Genomic DNA, 21775 nt, shown 5'->3' on the forward strand with positions numbered 1-21775 from the left:
GGCTTCCTTGACCCATTGGCCATTGCCCGTGGCTTCCCACTATTACTTTTTTTGGAGGGTGGGGGGATGTAAGCTTGGCTTTGGGAGTACTTGCAGTTTACTATCTGAAAATAATTGGGATGAAGCTGATGAAGGTAATATATTCATATACACAGTGTGTTTCGTATTACTAAGGCGGCGACCTTTAATAAAAATATTCCTAGTTACACTTCTTTGCCCATGCCTTTATAGAGTACCCTCTCAACCTTTTTTATCCCACTTACAGTGCTAGATAGCACCCCTATACATGTAGGGTCCATTGCCAGAGTGTTCCTGCGCTTGAAAAATATTTGCATGCACTTCCATTTCTACCCGTCATACCTGTCTCAGCAGGGTGACTCATGATTTTTTAAACGACATACAGTTTTATTTTTTCTGTCTCCTCACTAAAATTGCCTCCAAATCAATGCAAGCATAATAAATTCATCTGATTGTGTTTTTTAAACGTCCCTCTTTCTTGATTCCAAATGATGGCATTATGCCATACCCTGTGCTCAAGGAGAGAGCAGGCCTGTCTGTAAATGTGTGTGTACTGAAAGAAATGCATACTGGAAGTACCTACGATTCAAGTACAAATGTCAAAACTTAATAATACTTTGTGTGTTTAATAGACAGGACAACTGTACTTTCCTGATAACTTGCATTGGTGTCAAATGAATTTGGAAAAAAACAAAACTATTAACAAGTCTAACAAAATAAATCGGGCATCTTTCGCTTAATTTGGGAGTGTTGGAACGTGGGGATCCAGTGAAATATGGAGGTCATCTCCCACGACATGCCATCAATTAAGTACTACGTTTACAGCTTTAGGCATGTCACTTACAAATCATCTACATCATGGGTTTAAGTCTAATTAGTTTAACTGAAGCAAACAGACCCTTCAATATTAAAAGCATTAAAGTGCTTGGTGCGTGGCACCCATGGCTAGGTTTAACGGCTCCCCAGGGAGCCACGGCGCACAGTTTGGGAACCTGCATTAGATGGTGGAAGCCCAGAGAATGCTAAGGTCCCTGCACATCGTGAAAGACTAACACACCATCTCAGCAAATGGGTGCCTACTCCAGGGACCCTGGCTCATCTTACCAGAAACTTTGACTCATCAGATGGTGGACCTAACCAATAGGTCGCACCAATGAGTCATCAAGAACAGCGGGCTAACAAGCAAGGTATGATTTCCTGGCCTTGAGGAGGAGGTTGAACAGACTGTTCAGCAGTGTGAACCCTGCCAAGCCACCGGGATTGGCGATTCTCCAAACAAGCCCCCACCCCCCATCGCCCCCCCGTCATCACCGAACGAGTCCCTAAGGTTCAGTGGCACCGCAGCAGCATGGATTTCAGAAGTTTCCCAGATGACAGACACTTATTGGTAGTCATTGATGACTTCTTTAATATCCAGAGGTGGGGATCATGAAGAGACAATTGCCAAGCTAGAGAAAATTTTAGCCACACACAGCCTAATACAGGAACTTCAGACAGACAAAGAACCACCCTTCAACAGCCAAGACCTCGTCAACTACCTTACATCAGGAGGAACCAAATGCCACCTTATCACCCCCTGTTGACCCCAAGTCAAAGGCACAGTCAAAGTGCATGAGAACCATCACAAAAGCTATCCGCAGAGCCCAGGCAGAGCGACATAGTCTGGAGAAGGTCATTATATACTTACTTGAAAGACTACCTTCAAACCCCACACACTACAATGGGAGTAGCACCCAGCATCCTTTGTTTCAGTTGAAGGGTTGAGGACATTATCCTTGTCAACAAACCCCAGTGCCACCTAGCCATGCTGGATCTCTTAGGAAGGAGCAAAACCGACAAGCATCTCAACACGGGCGATCCAAGGCACCAAGACTCTCCATGGAGGCGTGCGTACTGATAAGAATCCAACATCCAGGGAGCAGGTTCCAGCTCCCATTTGAGCACAACCCATGGAAAATCACAAGAATCCAAGGAACTATGGTGTCAGCCTCCAGGGGCTAAGAGACAGTCACTCGAAATGCTTGTTCTTGTTAGTTATATTAAAGGAGGAATGTAGTGTCGCAGACCGAGGGGTGTTCCTCGCTGCCCCAGCCCCCGCCCCCCCTCCCCTCCCTTCCCTCCCCTCCCTTCCCTCTCCCCGCCTCGCAGTTGCAGTGGTGTGGCCCTACGGTCACGTGGCCACTAGGCCATGACTAGTGCTCCATGTCTGATTGGCAGCACCGCGCAGCCAGGGTGCAGCATTCTGAGGCCTACCCCGCCCACATTTGGCGCCAGCCGCGCCAGAACACAACAGAGGGGATATTTCAGGGTACGCTGGTGTTGGACTTGGCCCTTCAGGCAGGTTCACCCCTAATCTTTTTGCTTTTAGTATGTGATCTGTGTTAGTGATTTTTTGGTCTCTGCGCACTTTTTCCCTGTGTCCCAGGGTAAAGTGCGTGCGTGTAGTAAGGCTGGCCTGCCCTCCCATAGGAATGCATGGGGAATGTGTGTGTCCATGTTATTTCCTGATGTGTGGGGAGTGCAGGCTCGAGTTTGGTATGTGCGAACTCGTGAGAGTGAATGCTGCGCAGTGGTATGTGCGGCTTGTATGTGTCTAGTGGGGAAGTGCCACTTCTAGACATTGCTGTGTGTGTGCAGTGAGGGTGCTGGAGTGTGATTGGCTGGAGCTGGCTGGCAAGCCTGGCTCCAGGAAGTCTGGATGGGTCTGCCCAGGAGTGAGTGGAGAGATCAGCATGAGTGATGTGAGGGAGGGCTGCACCTGGTTCCTGATGGGGCTGGGCTTTCCCCACACAATGCTGGCTCCGCCCCCTGTGGTGCGTCTAACGACCCTAGCCTCCCCAGTGAATGAAAGGGGTGGTTGAACCATCAAGGGTGCTCCAAAACCAGCTGCAACTGGTTTCTCCCCCACCCTGCACCTACAGACAAAGGATTTTAGAGTATAAGAAGGGGCTGTGTCCCCTTACAATTTGTTCTCTGTTCTTTTCCAGGATCCTGCCAGAGGGGGCTGCTGCTGTTGCTGGGGCCAGGAGGACCGCCACTTGGATTGTCTCCCTGCCTGGAGACCCAGTGAGCTGGCTCTGGGCCCAGCCTTGCCCCCTGCCTGCCTCCAGACCTTGCTGGAGCTTTGCTTTTGTCCCTAGCGCTTAAGAGCGTTGTATTTTTGCTGCTAGCGCTGGGAGCGCTTTATTTTCCTCCCTAGCGCTGGGAGCACTTGACTTTGCCCTTAGAGCACTTGGGAGTGCTCAGGTTGTCCAGCCGGTGCCCACCCGGCATTTGCTGACTTTGCTGTGCTCGCTATTTAATTATCGAGTGCCCACCTTGATTAACCGTTTGGATAAAGAAGAGCCGGTGCCCACCCGGCATTGCCCCGTGTTTTCACCGCCGCAGCCCAGGACAAAAAAACGCCGAGAGAAGCTGCCGGGAGAGCCGCGCTGGGATTGGCCCAGCCGGCCGAGCCTCCCGCCGCGTCATCGAGGGAGGAGGTAGAAGCAGGAAGCAGCCTGCATTGGCCGTCCCGAGGTTCCCGAGCGAAGGGAGAGCCCCGGGGAAAGAGAACCGTCCCGCCAGCGAGACAGCCGGTGAGCGGGGCCCGAAATGTAGAATCGGGGGAGAGGGCGTCGGGGCACATTGCCGGTGCCCGCCCCTCCCCTCCAGAGTGTAGAGCCGGTTGAGGCTCTTGGGGCATTTACATTTGCCTCTGAGTCCCCCGTGAGGGACTCCAACAACCCCACATTTTTGATTAGGAGCCCGGAGGCTCCTGGGGGCAATTGGTGTATTTCGAGCCCCGAGAGGCTCCATGCCCACAGTGGTTTTGCGACCCCAGAGAAGGCTCGAGGGGGCACCTTGAGTTCTACGAGCCCGGCGAGGCTCGGGTGCCAGTTCTTGTTCTTGAGCCCCGAGAGGCTCCAGCCCCAGTTGTTTTTAGAGCCACAAGAGGCACTGGGGGCATTCTTTGTTTTAGAGTGCAGAAGCTCTTAAGTGCCATTATATGTGTTTTGCGAGCCCAGAGAGGCTTGAGGCGCCATTGTTTGTTTAGAGCCCAGCGAGGCTCTGGAGGGACAGTCAGTTGGTTAGAGCCCCGTGGCTCCCACGCTGTGTTTCGCCCCACCATTGTTCCTGAGCCCACGAGGCTCCAACGTTGGCCCATCATTGCTTTACAACTGTCCAGCACTTAGTGGACAGTTGCCACGTTTAGGTCTGTGTTCTTTGCTGCCTGCGCAGCCTGCCCTGACAATTTGGACTAAGGGCATTTCAGCCCTTGCGAGGCCAGTTGGCCTGGGGGACATTTCCAGTGTTGTGCCATGTGCACCCAGCGCATTTATGTTTTACTTACTAATATGATTCCTGCGCAAATGTTCTACCTGCACCTCTGAATGTGTTTGAATGCCTCATGTGCAATGTGTTTTATATTTTATACCCTTTGCTAAAAGTGACCTGCTTAGAGGATTGTTTATGTTTTATTACCTTTGCTAAAAGTGACCTGCTTAGGTGATTGTTTATGTTTTATCCCCTTTGCTAAAAGTGTCCTGCTTAGAGGATTGTTTATGTCCCATTACCTTTGCTAAATGTGACTTGCTTAGGTGATTGTTTATGTTCTATAGGTCCTGATAATAAGGTCCTAGTTTCCTGCGTGATTTTCCTAAAGTGGTTAGGGTTGCGTAGGAGGTATTTACCCTTTACCAGTGATTACTGGTTATGTGCTACATTTACTATTTTTATGCTACAGTCATTATATGATTTATGTGCTGAGTATTATTCTTACAAAATTATTATTTCTACAAGTGCTAATTCTAAAAGTGCATACCCCTGACAGTGGTCCAGGTGGCCCTGTCCTGTACATAATCCCTTGTAAATTCTGCCCGTGCCTGTTGGCACATTCTAAAAGTGTGTGTGTTATCTAATGTGTTTTTATTACAATACAAAGGCTATTTTTGATATAACCTTGTGTGGAGTTTCCTTTGTGTTGGGCCTTGGGTGTTGTTGCTGAGGGTGCGTGCGCAAACACTTAACTCACATCGCCTCCAAGTTTAGCCTTGCTGCTCGCGTCACGTTACCTAGAGGGTGAGCAGGGGTTATCTTGGTGTGTAACTCCCTTGCACTGACTTAGAAATGGTGATCCCTGACTGACTTTGGCGTGAGCCTTGGCCAGCCGGGGGTCCCGTCTCTAACATTGGTGGCAAGCGGTGCGGATTGGACTTGCGTTTGCGCTGTACCACAGTGGCCCCAGGCCGCACTACAAAACTCTACATTTTTAGATAACCACATTTTTGAGATTATTGTTTTTTAGGTGAAGTTCCAGTATTTCTTCTCCTGAAAGGTGTCATTTTATAATTGTGTCCAGCACATTTGTTCCCCGCCCTGCTCCCAGATTGGTACCTGTGTCGCTTATGGTCAGGTTGAAAAATCAGGGGTGGTAGAAACTGCCTTACTGAGGGGGGGTGTGTGTGAATGAGTGGTGTGTTACACTGGACAGAGGAGTGCAAGTTCTCTGAGATAGGAACCTTGCTGAATTTTTGTAATTGTGTACTCCTGTTAAGCTCAGACAGGTTCCCTGTGTCAAACTCTTCTTGAGAACGTCTGCCAAAATGGAGCCTGTTTTTGATCTCTGTGGTCTTTTTAGGTACAATAGGTCAGAGCTGGTCAGATTCTGTGAAGAGGGAGGCATGGAGGTGAGTGAGTCGGATACTCAGTCCCAGCTTAGGGACAGCCTGATCCAATGGCAGAAGGGTCAGTGGGATCTTGAGCACAGTGAGAGAGAGAGAGGGCCCGGGCCGCACGCCATGAGGGTGGTGAGTCAGTGGGGAGCCCTGAAGAATGTGATGAAGATGACATTGAATGGGCACCAGCAGATGGTGAGGACCCCATAGATAGGGAGTCCCTTGATGGGTCCAGTGTCAGTACCAGCGCCCCATCCCTTGTCCTGTCCCCAAAGGAGTGGTTGGATAGGAGGGAAGAGCGGGAGCATCAGCTAGCGATGGAACAGGTCAGGTTGGAGCACGCCAAGCTAGAGGCTGGAAGGGCCTTGTTCAGGGAGAAGGTAACCCTAGAGGGTAGGTTATCCCCTGATCCCGTTATAATTTTCTGGATTCCCCAGGGAGGGTCGAGTCCAGTGGTGGCAGCTATTTAAATTTTAGTGTAGAAAGTCCCACTCCCAGTTCCCCGAGTATGGTACCGGTTTCCCCAGAAGAGGAGTTGAGGTTGAAATTCAGGAACCTTAGGAAACCACCTCACCAGTCTTGGGAAGATTTTCAGGATGACTGTTGTGGGGCACTGTGTGATTGGGTACGGATTCCCACGAAATGTGATTGGGGCATATTGTTTGATATGATTGCCAAAGAGCAGTTGCTCAGTGTTGTTTATCCATGATTGCGCCAACACCTGTTAGGGTGTGGATTGTCTGAACCATATGAGCTGGCAGAGGAAGCCGACCGATGAGAAAGTGCGAGAGGTTCTTTAGAGTCACTAGTGAGTGATTCCAACAATAGTGGGTCAGATGTCCTCCAGCCCAGCGTGGTGGAGGAGGGTGAGAGTAGCCCAGCTAGGTCCCAGTATAGTGAGGAGGGTGTAGGGGCTTACTACCTGTCTCAGTGGAGCAGGAGTGAGTGTGTGACCGAGAGTCCCCAAGCGCCCGAAGCCCTGCCCCAGAGCCTGGATGGTTTCTTTAGGGAAACCCAGGATGGGAACCTAAGCTTTCCTGTTAGTTCACTTGAGGGAGATCTCCTAGTGTGTGAGGACCTGGAGCATCTGTAAGCGGAGCTTCTATGGTTCTAGAGTCTGACAGTACCGCTCCAGTAGGGAGGGTACAGGAGTCCAGCAAAAGGAGTGATTGGGGAATAGTATGTGAGTCCCCAGAAGTCCTGGAGTGCCAGGCAATTGTTCCACCGAAGGTTTTAGACCAGAGGTTGGAAGGCCAGGTTCAGGATCAGCCTGACCTGAAGGGTGGGACTACTGTAATCAGTGTCCTGACCGGTTCTTCTTCCAGAGGTACCGCCCCGGTTGGGAGGGAGCAGGACTCTGGAAGGGGGTGCAGAGGGTGGGAGAGCCCACCTCAGACCCCGGTGCAACCTGAGGGGTTAAACCCTAGGTTGGGAGAATGGTGTTTTGAGGGCACCCCTCGCAGGAGGAGGAGGAACCCTAGGAGAAGAGGTAGGGAGAGGAGAGCCTTCCCTGAGACTCCTGGTCCACCTGAGGTTGTAGACCCTAGGCTGGAGAACCAGGGGCAGTCTAGCCCTGTCTTGCAGACAGGAAGGGTGGAGAATGGCTACTATGTGCCAGGGGTTACTACCCCCCACTCTGTGAGTAGGCAGGAACCAGTGGTACCTGGGTGGCCCAGGGCCTGGTCCTGGCCGAGACCAGCTGGAGAGTACCAGTGGGATAGCCCAGTTAGTCCCTACAGTAGTTTTAGAAGGAACCCCAGGGGTTCACCGTGGCGTAAAACAGGAGGGTGTCCCTGCAGTTGCGGGCCCGCGTCCGTGTTTTATCGCCCCAAGCAGGGAAGTCCATCACGGTGGTGATTGGTCTTCCCTGCGTTTTGGCTGGAAGGGGGTTGTGTTGGACTTGGCCCTTCTGGCAGGTTCACCCCTAATCTTTTTGCTTTTAGTATGTGATCTGTGTTAGTGATTTTTGGGTCTCTGCGCACTTTTTCCCTGTGTCCCAGTGTAAAGTGCGTGCGTGTAGTAAGGCTGGCCTGCCCTCCCATAGGAATGCATGGGGAATGTGTGTGTCCATGTTAGTTCCTGATGTGTGGGGAGTGCAGGCTCGAGTTTGGTATGTGCGAACTCGTGAGAGTGAATGCTGCGCAATGGTATGTGCGGCTTGTATGTGTCTAGTGGGGAAGTGCCACTTCTAGACATTGCTGTGTGTGTGCAGTGAGGGTGCTGGAGTGTGATTGGCTGGAGCTGGCTGGCAAGCCTGGCTCCAGGAAGTCTGGATGGGTCTGCCCAGGAGTGAGTGGAGAGATCAGCATGAGTGATGTGAGGGAGGGCTGCACCTGGTTCCTGATGGGGCTGGGCTTTCCCCACACAATGCTGGCCCTGCCCCCTGTGGTGCGTCTAACGACCCTAGCCTCCCCAGTAAATGAAAGGGGTGGTTGAGCCATCAAGGGTGCTCCAAAACCAGCTGCAACTGGTTTCTCCCCCACCTGCACCTACAGACAAAGGATTTTAGAGTATAAGAAGGGGCTGTGTCCCCTTACAATTTGTTCTCTGTTCTTTTCCAGGATCCTGCCAGAGGGGGCTGCTGCTGTTGCTGGGGCCAGGAGGACCGCCACTTGGATTGTCTCCCTGCCTGGAGACCCAGTGAGCTGGCTCTGGGCCCAGCCTTCCCCCCTGCCTGCCTCCAGACCTTGCTGGAGCTTTGCTTTTGTCCCTAGCGCTTAAGAGCGCTGTATTTTTGCTGCTAGCGCTGGGAGCGCTTTATATTCCTCCCTAGCGCTGGGAGCGCTTGACTTTGCCCTTAGAGCGCTTGGGAGCGCTCTGATTGTCCAGCCGGTGCCCACCCGGCATTTGCTGACTTTGCAGTGCTCGCTTTTTAATTATCGAGTGCCCACCTCGATTTATTGTTTGGATAAAGAAGAGCCGGTGCCCACCCGGCATTGCCCCGTGTTTTCACAGCCGCAGCCCAGGACAAAGAACCGCCGAGAGAAGCTGCCGGGAGAGCCGCGCTGGGATTGGCCCAGCCGGCCGAGCCTCCCGCCGCGTCATCAAGGGAGGAGGAAGAAGCAGGAAGCAGCCTGCATTGGCCGTCCCGAGGTTCCCGAGCGAAGGGAGAGCCCCGGGGAAAGAGAACCGTCCCGCCAGCGAGACAGCCGGTGAGTGGGGCCCGAAGTGTAGAATCGGGGAGGAGGGCCTCGGGGCACATTGCCGGGGCCCGCCCCTCCCCTCCAGAGTGTAGAACCGGTTGAGGCTCTTGGGGCATTTGCATTTGTCTCTGAGTCCCCCGTGAGGGACTCCAACAACCCCACATTTTTGATTAGGAGCCCCGAGGCTCCTGGGGGCAATTGGTGTATTTTGAGCCCCGAGAGGCTCCACGCCCACAGTGGTTTTGCGAGCCCAGAGAAGGCTCGAGGGGGCACCTTGAGTTATACGAACCCGGCGAGGCTCGGGTGCCAGTTCTTGTTCTTGAGCCCCGAGAGGCTCCAGCCCCAGTTGTTTTTAGAGCCACAAGAGGCTCTGGGGGCATTCTTTGTTTTAGAGCGCAGAAGCTCTTAAGTGCCATTATATTTGTTTTGCGAGCCCAGAGAGGCTCGAGGCACCATTGTTTGTTTAGAGCCCAGCGAGGCTCTGGAGGAACAGTCAGTTGGTTAGAGCCCCGTGGCTCCCACGCTGTGTTTCGCCCACCATTGTTCCTGAGCCCACGAGGCTCCAACGTTGGCCCATCATTGCTTTACAACTGTCCAGCACTTAGTGGACAGTTGGCACGTTTAGGTCTGTGTTCTTTGCTGCCTGCGCAGCCTGCCCTGACAATTTGGACTAGGGGCATTTCAGCCCTTGCGAGGCCAGTTGGCCTGGGGGACATTTCCAGTGTTGTGCCATGTGCACCCTGCGCATTTATGGTTTACTTGCTAATATGATTCCTGCGGAAATGTTCTACCCGCACCTCTGAATGTGTTTGAATGCCTCATGTGCAATGTGTTTTATGTTTTATCCCCTTTGCTAAAAGTGACCTGCTTAGAGGATTATGTTTTATCACCTTTGCTAAAAGTGACCTGCTTAGGTGATTGTTTATGTTTTATCCCCTTTGCTAAAAGTGACCTGCTTAGAGGATTGTTTATGTCCCATTACCTTTGCTAAATGTGACTTGCTTAGGTGATTGTTTATGTTCTATAGGTCCTGATAATAAGGTCCTAGTTCCCTGCGTGATTTTCCTAAAGTGGTTAGGGTTGCGTAGGAGGTATTTACCCTTTACCAGTGGTAACTGGTTATGTGCTACATTTACTATTTTTATGCTACAGTCATTATATGATTTATGTGCTGAGTATTATTCCTACAAAATTATTATTTCTACAAGTGCTAATTCTAAAAGTGCATACCCCTGACAGTGGTCCAGGTGGCCCTGTCGTGTACATAATCCCTTGTAAATTCTGCCCGTGCCTGTTGGCACATTGTAAAAGTGTGTGTGTTATCTAATGTGTTTTTATTATAATACAAAGGCTATTTTTGATATAACCTTGTGTGGAGTTTCCTTTGTGGTGGGCCTTGGGTGTTGTTGCTGGGGGTGCGTGCGCAAGCACTTAACTCACATCGCCTCCAAGTTTAGCCTTGCTGCTCACGTCACGTTACCTAGAGGGTGAGCAGGGGTTATCTTGGTGTGTAACTCCCTTGCCCTGACTTAGAAATGGTGATCCCTGACTGACTTTGGCGTGAGCCTTGGCCAGCCGGGGGTCCCGTCTCTAACAGCTGGGATACATCAAAGCTGAAAGATAGGAAACAAATAAATACTCTAGCTGCTTGTCACGCTGCTAAATCTAAAATGGGGGCGGCGGGGGTTGTCGTTATTCTAAAGACTATGCACATTAATTCTTTTTGTTTTTGTCTTCTCAATAACAGTTATGAACCAGAATTATTCCCAGGCCTGATTTATAGAATGGTGAAACCACGAATTGTGTTACTTATCTTCGTTTCTGGAAAAGTGGTTCTAACTGGTATGTATTGCCAATTAAATAAAGTGGAACATTTCTCTGTACGCCTATTTACTGCACATTGCAGCGATGAAACGGTTTGTTAGTAAAGCCATACATTAAGAAAAAGTTATATTGGAGTACTCAGAAGAACGATATAACATGTAGTATGAAAGAAGCATTCCAATATCTAGAAGAAAGCTAAAAATACATAGTACAATACCCTAAACGATGTGCCGCATAAATGCAATGATAAAGTGCATTTCCTATAATAAGTACAATTTCTCTGCCAGAGTAAAAAACGAGCAAATTGTTTTAAGCAATGCAGAAATTTAAATTAGCAGAATTTATCCTTTATATTATGTGCCAGATGTACTATTTACTTCTTGCAAATATTTTTGAGACTAGGGAAGAATTTAACAAACTGACCTACCTTTTAATAGGTCAGTTTTTAAAATTCTGATTCGGAGTGGGTTGCAAATCCGACTCACTCGATTGGAGGCAAGCACAGGGACTGTGGCCTATTGGGGTCAACAGACCAACATATCTGTGTTCACTTTTAAATAAGGTACTTTTGGAATGCAGCCCATTTTCTTTAAAGCAAACAATGCATCTTTAAAAAAACGTTGACTTTCTTTTTTAAGTGTTTGTGAATACCCAACAAACTTCTTTAATTTCAACATTCACAAGGAATCAGAATGGTTTCTAATCTTGTTTTTAAAATTAATGCAGCATTTTGCCATTCACAAACTCTGAACTGGAGTGCTTGTGACTGTAAAAATGCTTTGTACATTGTTCTTTGTACTGGCTCTTCATTAAAGTTGTGAAGCGGCATATTCACTGGCCTTACTTTTTGTGTGTGGCATAACATTAGAGTGCGCCCTTAACTGATCACGGTGCTACATTTGTAAAAATGGTTAGCTACTATATTTTCCCAAGTACTTGATTAAAAGGACAAAATAAGCGGACACCTCATCAAATAAGTGCACACATGGCAATGAGTGACCATTCCTTATGTTTATTTTATTGCCAAAGGGAGAGACCTCAATTAAACATGTAGTAAAGCCTTTGCAAACCTTGGGGAACTTGTGCTCTAAGAATAACCCAAAGGTTAAAAAAACAGCTTTCAGCTAGCAATCTAGAAGTCTTAAAGCTAAGTATCAGAAACCCTTATAGAAATTCCCCAGGAGACAATCTCCTCGTGGCACTTTACCACAGTTGAGGTCTGCTCCTGGGCCTTTAACATCCTCAAGATTAAGAGGAGAGTTGATCAGCTTGCGCATCTATGCCTTGACCCAGGCAAGTGTGAGGTCATTTCAATGACCCAGCTATGTCATTTGGACAGTGCTGCAACCAGGACTCCTACTTATCTCTCCAGTGGCAGCCCCTCCGCTAAGGTGGAGGAGCGTCACCCCACTGCTTTGCAGCAGAGAAATAAAGGAAAAATAAAATAACTTGATGTTATTCTAATTTTATCTTTTCCTGCTGCGGCAGCTTTGTGGGTGGGGCGAGGCTGGGTTGCTCACACCGGAGCTGGAGGAGGAGTTCTCCACCCAAGCTGCATTGCAGCCTGGGTGGAGAACATGCCCAGGCATTTAGTCATCGTCTGCGCACCGAACCAGGGCCTTCAGACCAATCACAACTCTGCATTGCAGCATTGTGATTGGCTTAGGGCAGCCTGGGGGCTTCCTGTTACGGCCAAGTCCGACCTGGAGGAGAGGTGTGGGAATAAGTGAAGTTATTTATTTCTTCTTTTTTCTGTTTTTACACCCCCTCACCCACCTCGCTACCTCCAAGCCGTGCCGGCCGCTACTGGATCTCTCGTATTGCTGACTGAATGCTTGCAGAATGTTAGATCACAATCTTGTAATAGAGCCCTCAGCCGTAGAGATGTTCTGGACCTTCTACCAGATCCATGCCAGCATTTTACCTGACAAGTCACCTTCTCTGCATATCCTGGTTTAGGCGTACCTGAGCAAATATTGTACCTCTGATCTGTAAACTCTTCGAACTCCTTCAAAATTGAGCACGCTTGTCCCTGCTCAGGGCATAGTCTGCTTTGAGATGCTCCACATGACCTAATTGTGTGTACAGAGATCTGAGAATACCCATCTCCTTGGATATGAATATGCCCCAGATATGACTTGAATGCTTCCCAATCCCAAATATTTCCAGCCTGGAAACTGAACCCATGTTACGTTTAAAATATTAAAACAATACTGGATCTTGGACCAAAATACCAAGTCCAGTAGTTCAGCACCTTTCAGACATAAATACTTAAACCGCTGTGGGGAGAAGGAGTAGATAAAACAATCATTACAGGGGAGTGGTGTGAAAGAATCCTGGGTTGAATTTTAACATCTGAAACACTTTTCATATATTGGATTGTGTGACAAGCCACAAATCAATCCAGAGAACATATACCATTTAATAGTACATAAAGTCAGAAGCTACTGGATGCAAGGTTCTCCAGGCGGCTACATAAAATCATTACAGAATTCATGGGTACAATATTGGGGCCATATACCCTTACTAGCACAAGGGGTGATGAGTCAAGCTGGACTACTACCTTTGTGTCTCCAAAACATTTCTGCATGGTCAAATTTACTGACTTTCGGATGAGTGTCACTAATCGCCTAGAGTATGTCAAACTAGAAGTACCTATGGTGGCTCAAGGTTGCTGCGAATGAGGGCTTGGACGAAGCCGATGTGTGTTCCCTGAAGTAAAGCCATGTACAATATATGGCAATCTAGATGGGTGAGCACTTGACAGGCTTTAGAGGGGGTCATTATTCCCCCATATATTCCAACTAACTAATTTAAATGTGGTAGTAAAGAGTGATCATGTTTATTACACTATTGTGATGACTATTGTTCAGCACTGAAATCTGAGTGAGCACAATATAGCGCACATACTGTTTCTTCTTGGTCCCATTCAAGCGTTCACAAAAGCAGTGTTCAAATCTCTATACCCACCCACCTCTAACGCTAACCCCAATTGTCAGTAAGAATTCTCGTCCCAAACAAGAAAACAAAAAAATCGCCATCTCCTTGACCTTCTTTGAAATTGCAGATAATATGTTTGGGGTGCCTAAGAGCATGCATTCAGCCCAAGGTAATGAACGTCATTCATGCAGTAGAAATGTCCTTTAATGCACCTTCCTGCAGATTATGATAGTGCCCAGGATAACAGCAGCGCAAGCCCCTACAGATGTAGAATCAATCAAAATAGGTCGATTAATCCATAAATTATAAGGTCTATGGCAATATGGTCAGCTATCGCAACAACCTTATCACATTTTTACCTTGAGTAAGTGCATGCATTCATTGGGTCTTTTAAGCTGTATCATCACAATCAATAGCAAGAGTCCGTTGATGGGCATTTAGTATTTACTTAAACTTTATGAAATCAAATTGGTTGTGCATTCATTTATAATGTCAATAGTAGTACATTAAAATTTTTGATTAACTGTGTCTTGTGAATACTGGACTCAGGAACATACATTTAAAGGCAATTATAATAGATGTGCTTCACAGTCAGTGACCTAACCTAGCCCACTGGTGAGTGCCTGGAGGTGCTTAAAGAGTTTGTTGAGCCTGCTATTACAGCTCTCTGGTCGCCACGGGTAGATGTTGGACGCTGATCGCCCTCCCTTTCCATGCTTTAAGTTGATGCCAACATACTCCAGCGCTGATTCTGTTTGATTCCAAAAGAACACTTTGCTGTAATGCTCCACTCAGAGTTTGCCAGGATATAACAGGGAGTACCTGACACATCTTTTATGTAGCAACCTCTAAGAATGATCTTCTGGCCTACTGGACTTGCGGCGTAAAGTCTGGATAGAATGCTAAATTGTCATCATTGTATTTGGGGTCAGAGTTCGCCCTCTTCAATTGGAAAACTGCATCCCCATCTCTGTAGTTTAGCAGGAGTCTAATTGTTGGCCACTGGGTCTGACCTGGCCTAGGCCTGGGCACACGTAATCTGTGTGCATGATCCACAAGAAACACCTGGGAGAAGTCTGCACATACGAACGTACAATGTGTTCCATTTTCATTGTGCTGGCCTCCAGGGAAATATACCTCCGCTCACTCCTGCATCCTGCACTCCCCGTTGCTATGAATTGAGAGGTCATTCCACATATTAGGTCCCAAGTCAGTGGTACCTGGAGGAAATATAATACATAAGACCTAGTGAACAAGATGGATGATAGATTTTAAAATGTTGCTTTAGGCAGAAGCCTTCCGACCCACAGAAAACTCAGCTCATTAGGGAGAGCACCACAAGGACATCTGCCTGATTGGCAGCCATTGTAGGGCTCTATCAGCTCAAGACACATGAATTATTGGATACTCTGTTCAGTAAAATTCTGAGGTCTCTATAGTTTTGCTAGAGAATAATCTGGCGCACCCTGATACAGAAATTACAGAACTCAAATAACAACAGCAGGCTGGCACACAGTTTGGGGTTTTGTTATGTTATAATATGTTTAGGCTTTCCTGTTTTCAGTTTCTATTTTTGCTAAATTCTGATGGGGTGTTTTCAGTGTTTTCAAGTAAATTCAATACCTTAACAAAACTGTGGTTATCAGTGGTTCCACATTTTTCTGCCTTTAAAAACAACAGAAACAGTGCTTTTCCGGAGTTTACGGAATATTTTACTTTTATTATTGCTTGCTTTCAGCACTGATAGCGCATAGTATGTAGACAGTGTACATACATTGTATGAGGTCCAATTAAATCTTTACATCAAACGTATTGTAGTACACCATGCAATACTTCTTTAGTGAGTCTTTGGTCATCCTCGCTGCTATTTCCTTCCCATGTAAGCTTGTATCTATGAAAAGGCACTCTCAACATTGGCACTTGAGATGGGCAACACCAAAACAGCCAGTACACAATTTGCTAACTCTGGTCACTGACATAGCTTTCTATGCCAATACTGGTGTACCAGAATATTGTGATTCTCTGGGACAGGTTCTGCAGCATGTGAGTTGAACTGGGCACATATACCCTCAGAGTTATTGAAGTAGTCAAAAATGAAGCAGCACTTTTGAAATTCTGGAGAAAATTCCCATTTACGGAAGGGATTTAGTACTTGTTCAGAGTACCACAGTGAGGCTTTATTGACTTCAAATGTCATGGTTGGTGATGGGACATTTCTATGCGTCATTGCAAGCCATTTCTAATACATTATAAAATAGAAGTTCCTGAATTGCTCCTCAACATTTATTTGCTTACCAAGTGGCAAGCACTCTAACATGGAACATGTTGCAGGGTCAAAGTCACTAAAGTATCACCCATCCTACTCTCAAAGATATGTTTCACATCTACACCAATTATGCTGAACACTTGTTAGACAAGGGTTTTTTCAGACTCTAGTTTATTTATGTCCACTACAGCAGTCCTATTTTCCTGTAAAAATCTAAGAATGTATTAGTAGAGTGTACTTTTTCACATCACTATCAATATGCAACCGAAGATCCTCACATTTCTTGGCTTTGCCATCATCACTCAGCAAACCTTCTGTAAAGGGTTGCCACATGGATAATACAGCATCCACGGCCTCTAGGATTGAGAACCACCAGCTAAGTGACACAGTTGAGGATCTCTTGCACGGAAAGCACTTCAGCTCAGGTATCGATTTTGACAGGTCATCACACAACTTTTTCATATACGTAGCTGAATCACTGCAAATACAAACAATATCACTCCAATCTTTGTTGAACTTGGTAAAAACCTTTTGCAGCAGCAATCCAAGTGACACTGCATTCCATTTTTTCCAAAAGTCTGGTGTCATTTTTTCACCACTATCCCAGATGCTTGGGGACAGCACCCTTTTCAAACATACATGTCACTACACCTTGCACTGAAAGTTTAAAGCCTGGGGTGTTTGGAAATCACCTTCACACTATTATCAATACTGACTCACTAGAAAAGGGGGCTGATGTATTAAGAGGTTTTACCCATTTTCTGTGGGTAAATGTGATGGTACACATTGGGAAATATTCTTATGAAACCAGCCTTTTTTCCTATCACCGAAACAATTAAACATAGACAACATATCAAATATGATTTTGATATTTCCTGATTCTCTACAGTTTATAAAATAATTAAACAAGACCTAAAGCCCGCTTCTTAACCCTGCATCTTTAGACCAAAGATCACAAAACTGAAAAAAAGCAAAAGGAAGAAGAAACAATATATCTGATAGAGACTACTACCTGCAGATTCCTTAACGTAGAATTATCCCCAGGCGTAAGACTGGATCCAGAAAAAATTTCCACAGCATCTCTGCACGCCGGAGGCGGTCCCACGTGAATCCGCCCTGACGTCGTCCGCGGGCGTGATGTCAGCGAGGTCACATAAGCCCCACCCCAGCGCCCTGACGTCAGTTTCATTCTGTTAAAGATTGCAGGGATTTGTTAGCATGAGCTGAAAGCCATTTTTGTACTTGGCAGCCATTTTAGTTAGCCATGTGCTCGCCATGTGCTGTTTCCCTCTTCAGAGCCTTGCACATGCTCAGAAGGGCCTAGCTAGTAGAATGCACCTGCTCCTCTCATACAACTGTCAGGCTATTTTAACTGATGTAAGGAGAAGGAACTCTCCTCCCACTTTGTTGAGCAAGCAAATCTTGCATGCCCATATTAGGCATTTTGCATGCTTACATGAGCCAGGACCTCCCCTTGGTTTTATGCTGACTATGTAACCCTAAGCATATATAAGGCCCCTGTTTTCTGTACTCCTTAGACTGCCTCATACAGTTTCTGAGGGTACTCTGTGACGTAGTCTCCCTCATCTGAGGTTAATAAATGCATTCTTTTTATATTTCAGCTTCTGTGCCAATTTCTTCTTTGTTGGTTCAAAGGGACCAGGTATCGGTGAGACCCCTGAGAAGGTTTCTATTTTTTTCACTTCTTTTCCGTATGCAACGTGGATCCGGTTTTTGTCTCTTGACCTGTTTTCAGGCCTTCTTTTAACGCTTTTGCGTTCAGGAACAGTGTGCAAATGCCTTCGGGTTTCAAGATGTGTAGTTCTTGTAGGCGTCCGATGTCAGCGACGCACCCTCAACCTATTTGTATGTGGTGATTCTACGGACTGCGAGGGCGCCGGATGAAATTGCCTTTGGTCCGTTTGTCCAGATCAGTCTCGTCACAGCGTCCGTCCCCTGCCTTTGAAGGGTCCAGAAACAGCCGATTCCGACTGTACCATCGTCCTTCACTGAGGCCCCATGGGCGTCGCTCGCCCACCGGTAAGTCCTACTGCTTGTCACCGAGGCCTGGTCCTCGTTCTGCAGAGGGCACGGGTTTCCCTGAGGACGTGTGGCCTCGCTCGTCGCCACCCTATCCGCCGTTTCCTGGCGTCTTGCGACAAGGGCTCAAATGAAGGCCTACGCCACGGCTCTGTAGGCTTCTTTGCCCCCCCCCTCCTCTTCCTGAGATGTCCGCGGATCCCTTGCCTTCTGCGGGGCCTTCTGCGAAGTCGCCGGCAGCTTCAACCACGGCGTTAATGAATTCGGCTTCAGGTTTTGGTGATGTGGTGTCCTCAAGGTGCGGCCCTACGGGGTTCGCCTCTTCGACCCACGGCATCAATGCCTCGTGCAAACCCCGCGGGGGGCCCTGTGGTGTCGCAGAAGGTCGCTGGGACTCAAGGTTAATTCCCTGGGCAGGCGGCTGCCTTGCCGGAAGCCGAGCAGACACCGTTCCAGCGCTGACGGCTTTCCTCCCTGGCGGCGCCGTAGGTGGTACCGGACCCGGGGGCACCTCCCCGGATCCCTCTCGGTCCTCTACACAGGTGGCTGCCTCGTCGGAGGTCGAGTCGGCGCCTTTTCGGTGCTGTTCATTAGCCGCTCCGGCTCAGACCCCGTCCCATTCTCCTAGGACGCAAGTGGTGGTGGAGATCAACTCGGCGCCCCTGATGGCCACTTCAAAGTCGCACAGGTGCCTGTGACGGACTCACAGCGCCATCCCGGGGTCTGGTTGTCGACTCATCTCCGGAGGTCCCTTCCTCTCCGGAGGTTTGTCATCTCCTTGTCTTCACCGGAGACTGTACGCCGTGTCGTTACCTTTTCCCCAGCATCTTCCAGGGAGGGCTCTTCGCCGTCTTTGCGGCCACAACCGCCGGACCCTCTTTCCCGCAACTCGCTATTGGTTGCCCCGCAGGCTTTCTCCGCCTTCTCCGGAGGCCCCCCACTCATCCATGGATCTTCCACCCTACAGGGGCTGGCCGTTTCTCTCTCCAGCTGGACTCTGGAATGGGCGTCTTCGTTTACAGCCGTCGCCCACGGAGTATTTGCTTTCTCCCCCACGATGCCCTAAGGAGACAAGTGTAGCCTTTGTCCGGGCCATTTCCACAGCTGCTGGCATTTTGCAAATGGGCAACCCGGTCACCCCATTCACTACGGACCATTTGTTGGAAGTTCTCCACCAGGGCACTGGTGGAAGGGAGCTGCTTCTTCCATTTGAAGCTTCGCTACACACTTCTCTTCTGGGGGCCTGTGGGCGTCCTGCCATGGGAGGTCCGGTGCCTCAGCCGCTCACCCACCGCCACCGTCCTGCTCCGCATGACCCAGTCTGCCTTTCTTTCCACCCTTCTATCCAGGGCCCTCTGCTGCAGACTGCTTTTCCTTCCTTGCCTTCAGTGTTGTTCCTTCCGTCACAGGAGGCCCGGTGGTTGGATTCCTGGGGGCGTAACATCTTCACTTCCACTAGTGCTGCTTTGCGAGCGCTCAACACACTTTGTGTGTTGGCCAGGGCTACCTCCAGCCTATGGGATTCCGGGGAGTCCCTTCTGTCTCATTCCTCACATGAAGGTATCTGCGCTGATCTGCGGCACTGTGTGTTGGATGGCCTGAGTTGGCCGCATTTATTCTCCGTTCGCCCTTGGATGTTTCTGATTCTCTCGGCCGCGCTATGGCAAGTTCTGTGGCTCTCCGCCGCCATGCTTGGTTGCGGGATGGTGTTTTTCCAGAGAATATTAGGGAGCGTCTAGTTGACCTGCCTTTTGATGGGGTTCTTTTGTTTAACACCCACGTGCACTCCGCCATTCAACAGCTCCTTGCTGGGCTCTGTCCTCCTCCCCCTCCGTAAGCTTTGGCTTTTCGGTCCTCAGGTGCTTTATGGGAGGCATTTATCCCACCTTTTCTTTGGGCCTAGTGTTTCGGTTGGCCCGTGTGTGTGTTGTGTGTGGCTTGAAATGTCTTCGGGGTCCTTAAGTTGGCCCCTCTGTACTGTTGGCTGCTGGTACATCCCTTTGGCTTTTGTGGTGGATTTTTGTCTGTTAGTAAAACCGTATAGATCCTCAGGTTGGGCCATCTGTGTATTTTTTGGCTGATTGGTAAGCCGTCTGTGGTACTACCAGCAGGTCCTTTATGTTCTTGTCCTCTACTGCGGGTTTTTTTTCCCTAAGAGGTGTTCCCATGTTTTGTTTGGGACGTGTCATACCCTAAGTGGGGTACTTGTAGCTATTGTGTAGCTCTGTCCTATGCTGGGAGGGTGAGGAAACCTTTTCGGGTTCCTCGCCTTTCCCGACGTCACCGTATACCGCTTGGTGCAGTCTCTCTCTCTTTTTTGTCTTAGCGCAGCGTGCGCTGCTCCAGGTTCTGTCCTCTCAGTATCCGCTACATCACCAGACCGGCTTTGGCATGCCATCTACGGCGTCGTGTCATGGTGTTTCCACCTTCTTGTCCGGCATTTCTGCTGGGTCCTCTATCTTGTGTTCCAAGGGGGCTAGGATTCTCCTAGTATTATCCTGTGTTCTGGTTGACGGCTTAGGTACGTCTTACGTATTTCTCCTCTTTCTCTTCTGTTTGGTCCCACTTCTTTCGTGGGTCGGATTGTGTCTCTGGAACGGTCCTTCTCTGGGGTTTGTTCTGGAGTTCCCTGGCCTCTGCCTTCGTCTTGAGCTTAGTTTGTTCTGGGCACACTGATTCATGGTAATTGCCAGCTGCCGGCTGCACACGCCTGGTCATTATGGTCTGCCTCCGTGGGCCTTGGCTTGCACCCTTGTGCCCCTGCCCCTTGTTTTGCTGGAGCTTTGCGTGACTGTGTCTTTTGTCTCACGCCTGCGCTTCTTGGCGGTGGGGCCATTTCTGCCTTGTCCGCTGCCTAGGGGCTGATGCCTGTTCAGCTGTCCCCTTCGCTGTGTGTGTGTTCTCCTGTGGCGGATTCTGCCACAGTTTCCACCGCTTCTCCTTGGAGTTTGGGGTGGTTCTTTTCTTCCTTGGTACTCCCCTAGCACTGTCTCTCCCTCCGGGGGTTTCTGGCAGATGTCACTTGTACCTTGGGTAGGTTTGGGGTATCCTTGCCTTCCGTTCACCTTGTTCTTGCTTAATTCCGCTTGGTAGGGTCTGGGCCGCCCTTCCTGTCCCCATGACACATCCCCTGTTGGGACCCTGTGTTTCTTCCAAGCTGGGGAGGTTCTCTCGCAGGCCCTCCTCCCCTCTGGGTATGGCTAGGCTATCTGTTCTATGTTAAGGAATCTGCAGCTATTAGTCTCTATCAGATGTACAAGTTACTTACCTTCGGTAACGATGTATCTGGTAGAGACGATTCTAGCCGCAGATTCCTTCACGACCCTCCCTTCCTCCCTGTTTTGCAAGGACCTTCAGCTTGGTTTTCTGCACTCGCCTCCCTCCGGGCAGCTTGTCTTCTGCGAGTGTCTTCTTCACTTCCTCCCTGGCGGGATGCTTTGTTCTGTTTAATTGTTCCACCCCTTCCTTGCTGGTAGTTGGACAGTTGGTTCATGTGTACTTCTGCATCCCTGCACCCTGTTTTTTTCCAGGGTGGTGGCCTACTCTTCCTCTTCTCCCTTTTTTATTAATTGCTTGGGGTTTCTGACTCCTCTGAGTTGGGGTGTCTTGGCTGTACCTCAGGTTTTAGCCCCTTCCAGGGGATACGGCCCTCCTTGATGGTGTTGTCTTGGGGTCATTTGCTGTTACTCATCTGTTCCGGACTTGTTGCCCTTCACTGTTGTGGATTATGGTTGCAGGCTTCCTATCGTCTGCTATGACTTTTTTCACATGTTTTTCTGCCTCCAGGGAGGGTGTCACCTTAGCTTTGCAAGGTTGCTTCTCAAAGCGGTGCTCTGCTCTTTCCCTACTATGGCTTTCAGTACCACAGTGCCTGGCACTTTTCTAAT

At 48.9% G+C, this 21775-nt stretch overlaps 1 protein-coding gene across 1 annotated transcript in view; it reads left to right on the forward strand.

Moving 5' to 3' along the window:
- The window catches only part of TBPL2 (TATA-box binding protein like 2), a 426294-nt gene that overhangs the window by 336933 nt on the left and 67586 nt on the right, over positions 1-21775 (forward strand). Inside the window, exon 6 of the mRNA XM_078662091.1 lies at positions 10566-10660. Within this exon, the coding sequence (XP_078518217.1) occupies positions 10566-10660 (95 nt within the window). The remainder of the gene's footprint in view (positions 1-10565; positions 10661-21775) is intronic.

This window comes from Lissotriton helveticus, chromosome 9 (genome assembly GCF_964261635.1).
Source record: "Lissotriton helveticus chromosome 9, aLisHel1.1, whole genome shotgun sequence".
NCBI classification, from domain to species: domain Eukaryota; kingdom Metazoa; phylum Chordata; class Amphibia; order Caudata; family Salamandridae; genus Lissotriton; species Lissotriton helveticus.